The sequence below is a fragment of the Acartia tonsa genome, chromosome 1 (assembly GCF_053477335.1).
Source record: "Acartia tonsa isolate MP-2025a chromosome 1, ASM5347733v1, whole genome shotgun sequence".
Classification (NCBI taxonomy): Eukaryota; Metazoa; Arthropoda; class Copepoda; order Calanoida; family Acartiidae; genus Acartia; species Acartia tonsa.
In genome coordinates this window covers 13,518,139-13,534,274 of record NC_137260.1, presented here as the reverse complement: position 1 = coordinate 13,534,274, position 16,136 = coordinate 13,518,139, and the positions used below count along the sequence as shown (strand labels likewise).

The window sequence follows — 16,136 nt, the reverse complement described above, 5'->3', positions numbered from 1 at the left end:
TCTTTTTTTAAAGAAAAGATTGACTAATTTGCGCAAATTAGTTGATATAAGGCAAGATATGCTGATTTTTATCAACAAAATAAAGCTAAAAAATATCTGAAGTTAATATTATAAAAAAAGTCTACAATTTGTAAATAAATAAGACAACTTGAGCCAGTGCAGTGGATATTTCATACTTTTTTACCGAGGAGTAATTATAATTATATAATTTAAATTGCAATATTAAACTACAAGGCACAGTTATAACTGTAATTTAAGGCAGTGCTACAAAATACGAAAAAATAATGGCTTTGAAAGAACTATTTTTAATTAATTATAGCTCAAAAATGGCGGTAAAAAATGAGGCCTTATCTAGATAATAATTACAGAAAAAAAACTGTTATTTACCGGTCACTTTTGAGTTAAATACTGCCTAAAAATAGCCTAAACCTCTTTTCTATCTTATCATTTTGTAGATCCACCTTAAACGTATTTAAATTGTTGAGCATTTGTCAGGTGGCGATTTATTAAGACAGGCATCCATAAATTAACCAAAATAAAATAAGCTTTAAATATTACAGGAAAAAATCTGTTAAAAAACATTAAAAATCTTAGAAAACAATTGTATAGGTAAGTTGAAAAATATTAATTCATGATATTTTTTTGTTTACAATGTATGGACACCAAGTAAAGATAATTATGCTACATTATGTTACAAACAGCCAAAGTTTTGATATAAAATTCGTGGAAAATGAGAATTTTTTTCATAAATCAGGTATTTAAAAATTTACATTACTTATTATTATGTGGAATGTTAAAGAAAAATATCATTTTAATACTGAACAGGTTCATACTTTTCTATAGTTTGAGCATTGTAGCTGGACAAGTGTCTCAAGAAATCAGCCTTGTGACGTCATAAAGATAAGGGATTATCCATATCTTTTTTAGGGGTTTTCTTTCTTACTTGTCCTTTCATCTCCTTCATTTTATGACGTCACGTGGCTGATTTTTTAGACACTTTGTCCAGCTACTTGAGCATAGCTAGATATAAAATTTATTCTGTCAAAAGTCATTTCATCTATGAACATAACAAATATACTAAAAAACATTGACTTTTGATTATTTTTTTAATATTAACAAGATATATAATGAATAAAATATTTGTACATAATTCAGAGAAAAATTTATGTTTACAAAGATCACTGGAAACAAATTTTATAATTTTGAGAAGCGACGTCTCTCTGCAATTGTCTTTGTCCCTTGCTTAATATTATTTCTTCTCCATTGTGTGGTTAATGATGATTTTTGAGTCAAGATGAATGGGCTTTGAATCTAGCTGTGTGGGTATTCCCATGCTGGAGGGGGGGTAGGATGTTGTCTTCTCCAGAATTTTCAAGCTCTCATTCAAGTAATTCTAAAATCAAAAGAATTATTATTAATGTCCTTGGTACAATTATTTTATGTTGACTTACAATTTCGTTGGATTTGATCCATTATATTAGTGTTCATGTACATGCCTTTACTGATACAGATATTCTACCCACCATTCTGTCTAATTTGAACTACTATTACTACTGGAAACATTTATCTACAGAAAGTAAATAATTACTGTAACTTTTGTACAAAAGTACATCTTACAGATACCTGAGTGAAAAGTACAAAAATGAGGCTTTACCTGAATAGCTGTCAAAGAGGCCACAATGGCAGGTGATCCAAATCCATGTGTGATCATGGAGAAGTGTGTGAGGTGTCTCTGGATGCTTGGTTCCAGGATGGGGGTGGGTCTGGTGTTACACAGGGGAGATCTGTCCTGGTTCAACAGGTCCATCAATTCTTTGGTAATCACCCTAAACAAAATTATACATTAGCATACATTTTTGGTTTTTAAGTGATTTCTTTATTTTACTTTCCCCTCAATAATCCCATTCATATCTAAAACTTATGATGATTTCCTGAAAAGTTAAAGACAATTGTTTTCTTCGTTGGCGAGACATCCTACCTTTCTATAAATATCACCAAATTTTGTTAAAATGTATTTTGTATTTCAAATAAACTTTTAAAAACTTACTTTGTAGCAAGAATAAGATCTTTCCTCCTGTAATCATCATTAGAATCATGTCTGGGTCTGGACAGGTATTCGGCCACCTGGCGGGCAGGGAACTCTGTCTCACACACGTAACCAAAATCTCTGGCAAGATGGATAGCCTCGCCCTCGACCAGGGAGGTTAGTAGGGTCACATTGGCCGCCTTCCTGCGGCCAGCTGGCAGGCTCATGCCGATTTTCTCCAATTTGTCTCTGAGAACTTTTCCACCGTCCTTGGATTTAGCCCTCCTAAGAACTCCACCAAGAAGTGAAGCATTCAGACACTCTGGAGGGGAGAGACGTCTCTGGACCTCTGCTATGGTAACCTAAACAAAATAATAAAATAAAATTTAGAGAAAATTGATGTTTTTTTTATCATCTTTAACAATAATTTGCACTAACAGATAAAACTTTATTTTAAATAGGAAAATTGACAATTTGCATTTTTATTTATTTAAATGGATCTTACTGGTAGCTCAGCTTCTAAGATATTTACCTTATACTTGGAGGTTGATGATAGTAGTGAAAGTCTGCCAGGTGTGGAGCAGAATATGTCTGTGGGGAGGGTGGACAACAGCTGGTTCTCCTTGGTGTTTGTGTCTCTGGCCCGGATAACTGGGAATATACCAACATCCTCCTCCATGTGACCTTCATGTTCCTAAATAGAAAACTACATGTTAGAAATTAATACTTGGTTTGGTTTCCACTCAGGTATTTTATACTAATTATTTGATAAAGGTTAATATATTTTAGAGTATGGCTTCGAAATCAATTAATGTATAGTATCGTATTACAGACAATTTTCCACGAATATTGAAAATAAATCTTGATATCAGCGGAAAGCTGTCTATAATACGATGCGATAAATAACTATTACAAATCAACCTATTAGGGTTTATTTAAATTGTTTATTGAAAGATTTTTTTAATGTTTTTATTCCTGAACCAAATAAGTTTTTAAAATGATAAAAAGAGATTTGAACGAGGTATGGAGAGATATCACAAATGAAAAAAAATATTGATAAAAAAACATGTTAAAGCCCCTACTGTGTAAAAAACGTTAATAACTTAAGTATTATTAATGGTATTGTTTTCAAATTATATTTGACCCCACCTATAGAGGCCGGGCCAATTAAAAACATTTATCTAAAATGGATCTTGCTTAGTTTTGAATTATAGCTAAAGATTTTGGTGTGCATTCGATTCCGCACATGCTTAACATAAGCAAAATCAGTTAATCAAATATGAAATAGTCAAAGCTGTCCCTTTTATTACACTATAATCAATAAACACTCCTTATGATTTATTGAAGGCATTATATGAATGATAACAATATGCGGAAATCAATGCACACCAAAGATTTTTACATCTAATGTATTATGGATGAATAGATAGATAACACGGATTAATAGATAGATAACATGGGTGATTGGCTTAGTTTAATTTCTCACTCTCCCATTAGTAGATTTGAACAAGGAGAATTATGTCTAGAAGCAGTGCAGCAATAACTAACAAGTTTGAAATGACAATTAATCTCCTAAAATTAAATTTGAAATAGCATCATTATTACTTAAATCGTAAAAAATTACAATTAGGTTAATTTTTCTAAAAGATATCGCAATTAAAAAAATATTAAGTTACCGAGTGACAAGTAAAGTTTAAATAGTAGCTGCGCTACTAAAATATAATATAGTTTGGAAGATTAGAAACCCAGCCCTTATTTTCTTTACTCATTTTTAATTTTTTGGAACAGGGGACATTATTATTAAAACATTTTTAAAATGACATAATTAATATGTTCTATGTGTTTCTAGGAAGGGGGATAGAAAGATACTTTAGTTGATCTACATCACTTTCCTTCACCCAAAATCTAAAAGCTAATAAAGGAAGAGTTTTTAATTTTATATAATGAAAAGGTTGATTTGTCGTTAATTGTCTTCTTTTTTTTAATTAAAACAGTCGTATAGATTGAAATAATTTTTTGTAAAAAAAAATTTGGTTTTGTATTATGTAATTTTACTAGTTTTAAGAATACTTGACCCTTAAGATCTCCCGTTTCCAAATCCAATACCAATAGACGTTGCTTTCCATTATTTGTAAATGATTAATCATAAATTTTCAAAGGAAACATAACCAATTAATTATACCACAGTTAAAACTACATACTACAATATAAATGTATTTCAAGGAAACAACGTATAGTGTCCAATAAAAAATAACTTTACAAATGACCAATTAAAGGCCAGTATACAATTTACCATAGGTCAATTACAATGTATACTGGCCTATCATGGGTTATTTGTATTGTATGAAGTCATTTTTTTTATTGGACACTATTCTGTTTCTAATTCAAGGAGTCAAAATAGTTTTCGATGACTTTAAAGTTTTTTTCAATAGCCTAAAACCTTAGTTAGACTTAAACAAAGCTTCATACAATTAATATAATTATAATTAATTTACGATATAAAGAGATAGAAACCAGAAACACACATCCTGCTACTTTATTATTAACTGAAAATATTGATATTTACTAGCTTAATTGTGGCCACACTAATAATACTTCTTCAAAACAGAAATAATCTTGACTAAGCCCCTCCCATACTCCCCTTCATAATAGCATTCCCCCTCCCCTCCATCCATCTGCCTAATCCTTAAATTTGATTTTGAATCTAGATTTGAAATAATACATCAGAATTTGACACTTGTAAATGCTAGGATTGTACGAGAGAGAGATCTTATAGTGTTTATACGATCTGGAAGAATATAAGAAAATAAATAGCTTCATTTTCATGGTAATTCTAGCCTGAAATTACCAAACCTTAATGTTTCAAAGGGGTTTAAGACATTTTTAATGATTTTTTTTACCTTAAAATACAGCACATTACTCATGTATATTTATGTATTTCCTTCCTTTTCTATGATTTTAGGGCATAATTGTTTGGACACCCCGCCTTATTTTGTTGTTATATTACCCTTATAGGTGATTATTTGGGGATAATGCTTAGTACAAGCAAAATCCGATACAGACTTCAATTACAGCCACTCTTAAAAACAATTAAATCTAGTTTTTGGTAAACTACGAAAAAAAACTGTAAAGCTTAATTTTGCCTTTAAGTAGCAGACTAATAACAAATATATTATGATTTATAAAAAATCTAGAGTGAATTCACAATTTATCAATCAAATACTGAACATATTTTGTAAATTTTTTGCCAAAAATGTAATGAAACTTAATAAGTTAAGACTGCAAATAAACAAGGAATTCACAGTCTTATAACCTAACCTTAACTTTAAACAAAAATATAAATTGATTTTTAAGAGTGGATTCATTTCAATGGTCAAAGATAAGTCACGTTGGTCTAAACGTAAATAAGTTTTACATTTGAATAAAAAAGATCATAAAAAAAACAATGTTGAAAATCTTTCCTCTCTTGAAAAAAAAACATTGATAATTATAAACCGAAAAAAAGCCAAAAAACAGTATAGAAAGAATTTTTGCTAATATTTATATGAATAGCTCTAGATTATAATATTTGACAATATATTTTATTTTAAATAAGATTCTGGCTTACTGTGTAAGCTAATAAACACATTTGGATTTAGATGTTCTATCTCTCATTGCTAAGCTAAGTTTTAAATCAACAGACACAGGTATTATTATTCATAAAAACGACGACAATCTGTGGAACATTGAAAATCATGTATCGCATCGTGTTATAGACAATTTTCCATAAATAAAAAAATAATAAAATAAAAATTATAAATTGATAACGTTGGGACCAACAAAACCGAAATTAATAATTTTTTATTTTGCACTCCGCGGAAAGCTGAAATTAAAAACAACTTTTTTGAGAACTTTTATACCAAGCCCATGTAATAGGATTGTATAATGGGGAAAATTATATGATAGGAAGAAAGGTGAGGGAAGGTGTAGCAAGGGGATAATTAACATATCTAAAGCTTCAACAAAAGCCTAAATTCTTGTCTTGACTGAAAGTAGCAGTTAGGCAAAATTAAATATACATTATACACACATTCAAATCACTACCACAATTTATTACGAAAAAGTGAGAATTTTTCCTCTTTTTTTGTTTTGTTTTAAAGTCACAAATATCCTATCATAGAAAGTACTATTTTTTTATCTCCGTTGAGATCTCGCTAACCGCTGTAGCAAAGAAGTTAGAAAAGCTCCACACAGACCAAGAGATGGTTTAGGGCTATTAAAATTAGGCTACATTGATCCCCTATCCTTTTCCAAAAAGATAGACCACTTAGAGGCATAAATAATGTTTAATTATAATACTCATCATAATAATTGTATAATTTTAAGTTGCAATGAAAAATTGCAATATTGTAATCCTCAGCCAGTGAAAGGCTGAACAATTAATCTTAGTTGAACATTGCTTATTAAGAAATTGGACAGCCATAAAACTGATGACCTTGCACAACAAATAATAAAAACTCAACAATCATCAATTTATCCATAGATGTTGTTTTAATGAAAATATTTAAATCCGAACATAAAAAGGAAGATCTATTATTCTATTCAACTTACTATGTCATAGTTCTACGCTAGGTACCCAAAAGATTATAGATTAGCTGCGCTATGAAAACGTTGGTATAAAAGCAAGCTTTGGAAAATAATATTTATAGAGTAGCTGCACTATTAAAAAACATGCTAGTACGTAGTAATCTGTTTACTAAATTAAAATAACATGTAAATAGCTGAGATACTGAATAATGTATCTGCAAAAAAAAATTCACCAATAGTTTATTTTTATTTGTATTTGATTAAAGCAGGTTATTGTACAATCAGATGATTTAAAAATAATCTTGCTTTCATAATATTATGTAGCTGAAGGTCCAGTTAACAGGTATGTCCAAGGAAGAATTATAACTACTCAAATGGGGATGAAATCAACCCTGAAAATACTCAATCCCCTCCAATTTTTTTAAATTTTTTAGAACTAAAATTTAAAGTGGAGGGTCAACTTATCCCTCTCTCCTCCATCTTTCAATTGCAACTAGAGGCATAGTTGAATAGTTGACTGGTGAAAAGTTTTTCTTCAAATGCATTGTTCCTTGCTTCAGATAATTAGTTAGTAACATCTGACATACCAAATAAGGAGAGAGCGCAAACATTTTGGATATATTTTCTTTAAAACAATCATTAGGGGATGTTATTTTATCAACTTAATTCATCGGTCATAATGCAATTAATGTATTAATGGTTTTATATAATAGACATAATTTCAATATATAAGAAAAAAGTAGCTCGTATTACTTATGTCAATTGATATATCATTACTTGGATGTTATATAATATTTTCAAGTATTTTGATAAAGAAGTACTCGCAGCTGGTTAAATTATCGATTACCCCCATTTACCTCATCCCTCTCCTCCTACTGGATGAATGAACTGACCAATAAATTAGCAAGATAAATTGACGACAATTTTTTCCCTGTCAACATATCCATGCATATGTCCAAACATATGATTTTCTTGTAATCGACATAAACAAGTTGACAGTCAACTTATTATAGAAAAAAATCGGGAGATGAAATCATCTTCCATAGACCTATCCTTATCCATGTCTACTACATGGTCAGTCAGTACAAATTACGCAAAAAAAACTTCGCAATATTTCATCCCGGCAACAAAACTTGATTTCTTCAAAATTTGACCTTTTCATTTCATTTAAAGGATTGAGCATAAGTTTTCTGAGAATTTGGATAACTTTGTCCACAAACAGCGCAGCTATAATAACAGTTTAGGCGCGCGGGAGGGGAATGACAACACCTCCACTATATAATTAGATTTTAGATTGTCTGCTTTTCCCCTTTTTCAAACCGTCAAGTTTTACACCCTCTTATTAAAACCCTGTTTACACCACAGATTTTGATAGAAGTATAATGTTCATCACCAAAAAATACAGTTTGTACCACTTTTATTAAATCTTATTGTCGACATAAATTATAGTTGTAGTATGCTATTAATTTGCTTACATTTTTAAATTCAATTTTTTTAATTTCACTTTAATTTAAGACTTTTTTATCTTACATATCACTGTCCCATTTTGCGTCAAAATTTTTGTAGAAAAAGAGTTTATTTTCTTTTGGGGCTAAAGTAGTAAAATGTTAACGATTTTATAATGATATAGGTCTACAAAATATTATTACATTTTTTACTTAATGATTCGAATAAGTAAATTTATTATAAGCGCGGCTGATCTATAACTTGGTTTTGTCCAAATGGCAGTCCGTCTGACCAAGTAACGTAAATCGCATGGATTTAAAAAAAAATTTTAGACCATATTTTCATAGAATTAAAATCCAATGTAAATATCCAAAATTGTTCAAACAGCTTTGTTTTTACATTTTATGATTATCGAACTTTTTACCCTATATCACCACACTGTTATTGCACATTGGTGCGTTTATGATCATTCTTGTATTAATGATTCAAATAAGTAGATTTATCATATTTTAAAAAATAACTTGGGGCGAGTTTAAAGCAATTATTGTTTATATTTAACAGAGATTATTTTGTCCAAAGGTAGCGCAGCAAAAATAAAAAATAAATAAAAGTCGGCTAGTTGAGTCTTTTTTTGTGTATGTATGTGTGTAAAAAGTTTTTTAAAAGATTTGCATTTTAAGATGTAATATGAAAGATAGAGGGTAGCTTCAAACTTTTTATGTTAATGTAGTATTGTGATTCAATAATAAATAAGAAAATTATAATCGTCAGGTTAGCCTACTGACCTACGGTAATACCCTAGTTATCAAATAGTTGCTCTACTAATTAATTGTATTACAAGGTACATAGTAGGTTAAGTTGCTATTTTAAAAATTTTATTTAATAATCTAAACAAGAACGAATCAATACAAAGATACATATTTAGCATCCTAAATGAAAATTAATTAATGAAGACTATTTTCATTGAACATTTTCGTAAAGAATATTCATTATTAAGACAAAATGTTTTAATGTTACTGGATAATTTTATACACTTTTTATATGCTGTAAATTTTATCAACACAGAAAGCAACAAAATGTTATATTGGATAAGAAAATTTTAAGACACGTCGTATTTAGAATAACCGTAAAAACCAATGGAGAAGGATAGTTTATAGAGTTGCTACGCATCATAAACTGTTGCATTTTTGTAAGTAGTATAAGTACTAGACATCAAACATAAACAACATAACAACATTACAGCATACATAAGATGCCCCAAAAAGGTATTCCTTGAAAACAGTAATATTTAGACTGATAAATAATAGCAAGAATGCAGAAAATATCTCATTTTTTGCCTATGTAATAATAATTGTAATGACTTATGGCAACGTTGATTAATTAAAGTGGTCATAATAATACCAGCTAGATTGTATTATTTCTTCTACTAAAATCTGACTACCCTGAAATTCTAAATATGACCATAATTTTATGTTAATAAAATAACAGCAAAAATTCTGATTGGCTGACAACCCCGGTCACAAAAAAAAACAATGTTATGTGTACCCAAGTTCAAGTGTATTGTGCGCCCCAGGCACATGACCGTCTGTGTGTTAGTGTGTGTGCCCAGTCTGTCCTTAGCCCTAGGCCCACATGCCACTTGTGAGGCAACAAGCCCCGGGCCTCTAGCATGCCTGGGGATACAGACAACAAGTCTAGAGAAGCTACACTTTCATTTTAAATGTAACCAAGAAATATTATAAATATTCGTTACAAGATGACGATTTAATTCCACTTTTATTCAGAAGATTTAGGAAAATCATAAGAAGTCAAATAAAATAATATTATTTTTTTTTTGATGTTTATAGATTAATTGTCTCCATCCTATATTGTACCCTGGAGGACCATTTTCTGTCTACATGATGTACAGCAAAGTCTACCAAGTTATGTGGTAGTAGTACAACCATAGTACAGCCAGAGGCTAATTGGACAGTTAGTTACATATAATACACCTACGGGCATTTTTTATGCAACTTTCTATGATTTTTTTAAATAGCACACCTCCTCTACTATATCATGTGTCCGTAAGTCTTCTAAATATAATGCAAAGTCTAATTTATGTGCATCTTCAACCATTTTTAATTCAACTTTTATGTTTTACTGAACATATTAGTTAACAAGACTAAGTTATAGATGAATGGATGTAAAATATGCGTTGATATTATGACAATTTAGCTTGCTAACATGGAACTCGTTCAATAGCTAGTTTGTTCATCCAGTAGGAGGTAATTGGATGGGGGTTAATTGCGTGGATTAGGGATATCGTTATTTTTTCCAGTTTCACTTTATTAGAGAACATAAAAAAATTGGTATAATATCCAAGTAAAAATATATTAATCGGATGTTTGCGTACGCCCGTCTGTCCGTAAAAGTGATTTAGAAAATGTGTACAAAATATGTTTTTTAGTGCAATAAGTAATCTATTCATCAATTCCAGACATTTCTATTTGAAGTATCACGAATGAAAATTTTAATCTGTTTGATCTATTAATTACTTAAATTTACATTAAAATGTGTTCAAATTTTGAAGAAATGGCTACAAGCAAAATCTAATTTATTTTAATTTCTAAAAATGTAGTATAATAAAATTCTAACAGCACTTAATAATGTTTTTTTACCAAAAAATGGAACATAATAAGTCTTTTAAAATAATTAATTTTTAATTTTGCAATTCATTAACTAAACCAATTTTCCACTTTCTTTATAATGAAAATGATAGCCACAAAAAGGTAAGTGTTTTACATGAAATTAGTTATTAAAGTTTTAAAATAATTTGTTTTTACACAAAGTGCCATGTTGAGCACTTGAACCCACCTTCTTTATTTTGAAATAAATCTAGAATAAGTTAGGGCACCGCATGTATAGGCCTAGAAGAGTTAGGGTTCCCTTGTAAGTTTTGTAAAGGAAAGAAACGATCTACACCCCTTTATTCCATTTAAAGCTTGTCTTTTAGTTGAAATCATGTCCATAATTCATTTGGCATAACATTTAGAAACCTAGAGCTACAATTAACATAATTCTAAACACGATTTAATAGTTTTTGTTCATATATTAGCAAAATTTTCTCAAACATTATCGTTTAGTTTTTAGATTAATATTCTGTGTTGATGACAACGGCAGGACCCCTCTGAACTTTAATGATTATAAAGTTGGTATTATTAATTAAGTAAATGGTGGTTGTGTATGAGTTTATGAGTCCAGATTGAGCATTCACTCTGCAGAGATAATTTAGTTTCCCCTTGTCCAAAAAATTTAGTGTGATACGGGCTTGCATACAAAAAGGATTTTGATGCTAAAATAGTTTTTTGATGGTAAAACGAATAAGTTAAATCAAATATTGTGAAATTTTACATTTTTCAGAACTCTAATTATTCATTTTAATTGTATGTTTAAAATAATGTTCAAAAATGAAAATTGATGTCTTCATATTTAGTCTTCATCCAACAAAAGTATGCAATGCTATTTAAATTAGGAAAGGGTAAATTTTAATTTTAAAAACAGCTTTGATACTATTAAAGCATTTTGACTTAAAATGTTTTTGTATAATTTTGTTGTAAAGTGTTTTAAATTATTGGTTGTTAAGTATGGACGTCATTAGGGCTATTTTAGGGCCCTGGCATTAATTATGTCCCTTAATTGTCCACCAGCTTAATTAATTCTAATTTTGACCATGTAATTAATTATGAATTAACATTCTTGGCACTCACACATCCATTAGACAACACACCAAGCTAGAAATTTAAACCATTTTTTAGGCCGAAAAAAATATGCGGCCTTTTTTCTAATTATATTCTAAAAATATTCAAGTTTTTTTGGCATAAAATCAAATCATATGATTCTGAATTTTATTTCAAGAATTTCTTAAACTTAAAGAAATAATTGGAATTTTTTATTTGGTCTAAAATCAAACCCAAAACAAATAGAAAGGGGTGGGAAGATACACACAATTTGTATGCCTAGAAACCAAGGGTGCCTTTCTTCTTAACCCAACCCATAGAAATGGTTTAATGGTATAATATGTTCCAACAGAGAGGTGGTTTCACGTTAAATTCATAATTCAGCTTTATGGATAATATTGAAAACAGCAAAATTATTCCATTTAAAATCTTCTCATCTTATTTTATTGTAAAGGGGAAAGCTTTTTGTTTGTTTGTTCGTTAAGATCTCGCTAACCATTTTTGAAAAACTTCAAAAGTTTTCAGAGTATAATGATTTTAAATGTATATTTTGGGGTGGTTCTAGGCTACTTTTTCTAATTTTAAGAGGAAGTATATTTAACTCAATGATAAGAAGAACTGATCGTTAAAGACTGGCACACATACAAGAGTAAATTGTAGAGAAAAAAAACTCAAATTGCTATTGTGAAAATTTGTCGCTTTTGATGAATGCTATTACTTCATGGTATAGAATCAAAATAGAACAAACTATCTTAAGAATTTCCCATAGATTATCTGAAGCAAACTTAAATAATAATCAAACCATGTAATAATATATTGTTACTATATCAAAATACATTTAATAAACAAAATTACTGCGTTGCACTAAAATTTAAAAATCTAGTGTTCCAAAATAAAATACGATTAATTATTAACTTTTGTCATTTCTAATTAGCCTTAATTAAATATTTCTTATTTTACCCAGCAAGAATAAACAACAATATTTAACACCAAAACAATATTAGTTAGATATTGCTATGCTAGGTGTCTTAAATATCATTATTGCTCAATTTATTTAAAAGTAATATAAATTCTACTCTATTCCAATTAATCTAAACTGCATATTTTAAGAATAATGTGAAAATTAAGTACTTTTTTGTTTTCATTTTGTAAATTTTTATATAATAAGTTTAATATTTTAAAATTTTTAAGAATTATCTTTAAAAAATCCTTTTGATGTTATCCAGGTTCATTAGAGTTCTGTTTACGACGTAGTTTATTTGAGGCTGAAAGCAGCTATCCTATTATATTAAAAGTGACTTTACTTCAAACTACTTTTTTGTAGGTATTGATTAAGATAATGATTTGAAGCTTACCTGGTGTTCTGGAGATAGGCTGGCAGTTGTGTGGTTTAGTGCATCAGGTTCTAGTCTGGTATACGCTTCTCTGCGCAGGTTCTCATATGAAAAGGTCTGACCGCTGCTGGCGGGCTGGTTGCTTACCTGGATAGAGAAATATATGTTAGATGGAGGGTTTCTTAGACTGATAGATGAATAGTTTTTTAAACAAATAAAATTATAGACATATACATAAAAGAATTGATAGCCATCTAGGATAATAAATAAACAGACAAAAATAGGAGGGATAGATTAATTTAAGAACAATTTAACATTTAGTTCTCCTAGCAACTAAAGTTATAAAAAATATTGTCTAGAAATATAAACAGGGATACCCTACCAGAAGAAAAATTGTTTTTGTTTATAGGAAATAGAAGCTTGTGATTGATATGTATTACAACAATTAGTAAGTAATCAAATGCAGAAAAAATTAACATTATTTCTCAACAATGATCCCAAATTCCTGACTATAAACTATTGAGATATGAAACAAAAGAAACAAAGAAATAATTTTGATAATCGGATGGAACAATTATAAAACTTCTTTTATTTTACAAATCTTAATGATCATAAATTGGGGAGACACAGTAACAGTAAGAGCTTTCATTTTTATTTTTTTTTGTAGCGCAACTACTATAGATTAAGACCATCTATTTATATGTTCTGGTACTTTAAGAAGAAATGAGATTTATGATAGATATTAGATTTTGCAATCAAAATTACAATTCTTAATAAGCATACACAATCAAATTACAAATGACTAAATATTACCGATGAATATGTACTTGATATCTTACTTCGTTCACTCATTTGTTAGTCTGTTTTATCAATTTTTATGATCTTCGCAAATTATGGGAATGTTATCCTTGTAAATTTCTTATTTCAGAAAAGTAAAGCGTTTTTTCTTTATTTTTGTGGCGAAATCAAAGTTTATCCATAGAAGAAAATTGTAAACAAGAGCAGCCAAAGATTTTATACAAAATTAGCCTTTTAACGGAGTTTTATTAGCAATTCCTATTATGATTATTCTTATTAAAAATAGTAATTAGATACAACTGCTGCTATCATTAAATTAATTACATTTTTGTTTGATCAGTATTTATGATTTTATACGGCTTTCTCTCGTTGTATTATAAGCATTTTTTTTCAAAAGAAAAAAGTTTCTAGAGTTTGTGACATGTTACAATTGTAAAAAATGTATAAAACGGGACTTCAAAGTTCCATAATTCACAATACCACATATGTACTCTTTTTTCTCCAATCTATTTTACTCTCCTTTTTCGCTCTCTCTCCAAATTAGAAATTTTGGCTGACCAATGGCTAAAATGCCGCCGGGCTTTTGGAGACACACACATGAACACACATACATACATATACCATATGTGCCTAGCGGCCAATATCCCCCTTTTAACCCCACCCTCTTTATTCAATACCTTCCCTTTTTAGTGGCAATAATTCAAGCTTATCTTGAAACAAATCTCACTCTCCCCCCTTATTGACACTATACCCCCTTCAAGATGCCAACAAGCCCCCCGGTTATTTTGCCCCCCTTCGGTGTCCTACCCCAAGCTATAATCTCCTTTACTAAGCCATATGTGAGAGTAAGATTATAGCAGATTTCAAGAAGATTAATATTCTTGGTTTAACAGTAGAAAAATAAGTACATTTTTAATGTTACACAAGTAAAAACAAATTCATAGAAACCGTATGTGAATGTTCATATATGTGTGTGAGTGTGTGTTAGCGCCGCTGGGCGTAAAAATTGAAGGAAACTTAACCAATGAAATGCTTGAAATACAGATTACAGATGTCCTAATAGTATTAAATATAATTTAAGCCACTTATTACAAATAAATACAATTTTTGAAAATTTCGAAATTTATTATGTAATAATAAATAAATAGTTAGATAGATAAATAGAGTAAGAGATATAGAGATGTATACCTAAATAGAGAGATAGATGTATACCTACAAAATTTGTATCATTTTAAATTGGCAAGATCAATCAAAGTTTTGGAATAAAGTTCTTTTTATGCATGTACATATTTCGTGTTATTAAAGCGAAGATTTTCTAAGATTAGGATTTTTAGCATGTATATATTAATAAACTGATAATCTTTAGCTTTTAGCACACTATAATTGCCAACAAGTCCTTATTTCTCATTAACTTTTCGACCATTTGAAATTTATTGATCTTATAAAAAACTACAACAGAAAAGTAATTTTTGTTATTATCCATTAAAAAGGTGTGCTTAATCTTGTAATTTATGACAACATCAACTAAGCGTAACAACTCTATAGTTATTTCTTACCTGGTTGATGTTAAATGTGTGTATAGATGTGGAAATCTGGTAAGGATCTGCAGGCTGGAGGCTCTGCAGGGTGGGCGGAAAAAGATCCTGTTGCAGCGTCATACTGGAACTGAAATTAATCAACTATAAAGTTACCTATGAAGGTTAAGTTGGATTTTAAAAGTAGGTCTTTTAAAACATGGGTGTAGATTTTGAACTGATTTTATTAACTTTTTAAGGCTAGACTTGGGTATGCTTTCCAATCTTTTAACTTTTTTGGCATCCATATTTCAAAGAAATCTTTTATTGATAAGAAAGTCACATGTATTTGCAAAATAATTAAAAAATAACCATACCTGAAGGTTGGCGTAAAATAAGGCGGCTGGAAGTCTGAAGAAGGCGGTCGTGGCGAGCTCTGGAAGGCTGAACTACTCCGTTCCTGAAAATAAAAAAATAGAATTAGTAAAATATTCATACTTTTTTGGTTACTGTTAAATCATACAACATGACGTTATACTTATGAATGTATTATTATAGGTCCAAACTTCGAGGGTCTTAATATCTAAAATAATAAACCCTCCTAAGCTTTGCTTTAATATCCACGAATAAGAAACAAAAACAATGAATGCAAGTCTACCCTTCTGATATATTGGAAAATATATCAAATTTGAATGAACCAAATATCATTGAAATACATAATTAATATTAAATTTTA

At 29.5% G+C, this 16,136-nt stretch overlaps 1 protein-coding gene across 3 annotated transcripts in view; it reads right to left on the bottom strand.

The window, feature by feature from the left end:
- Positions 1 to 1,023: 1,023 nt before the first annotated feature.
- LOC145328522 (transcription factor AP-2-alpha-like) overlaps positions 1,024 to 16,136 on the bottom strand; it is a 34,917-nt gene continuing 19,804 nt past the window's right edge. For all 3 annotated transcript variants that reach the window (XM_080172239.1, XM_080172249.1, XM_080172243.1), the window contains exons 2-8: positions 15,778 to 15,860; positions 15,443 to 15,551; positions 13,110 to 13,235; positions 2,559 to 2,720; positions 2,048 to 2,388; positions 1,655 to 1,826; positions 1,024 to 1,393 (exon numbers count right to left, since the gene is read on the bottom strand). In XM_080172239.1, the coding sequence (XP_080028365.1) occupies positions 1,250 to 1,393; positions 1,655 to 1,826; positions 2,048 to 2,388; positions 2,559 to 2,720; positions 13,110 to 13,235; positions 15,443 to 15,551; positions 15,778 to 15,860 (1,137 nt within the window). In that variant the 3' untranslated portion in view covers positions 1,024 to 1,249. The remainder of the gene's footprint in view (positions 1,394 to 1,654; positions 1,827 to 2,047; positions 2,389 to 2,558; positions 2,721 to 13,109; positions 13,236 to 15,442; positions 15,552 to 15,777; positions 15,861 to 16,136) is intronic.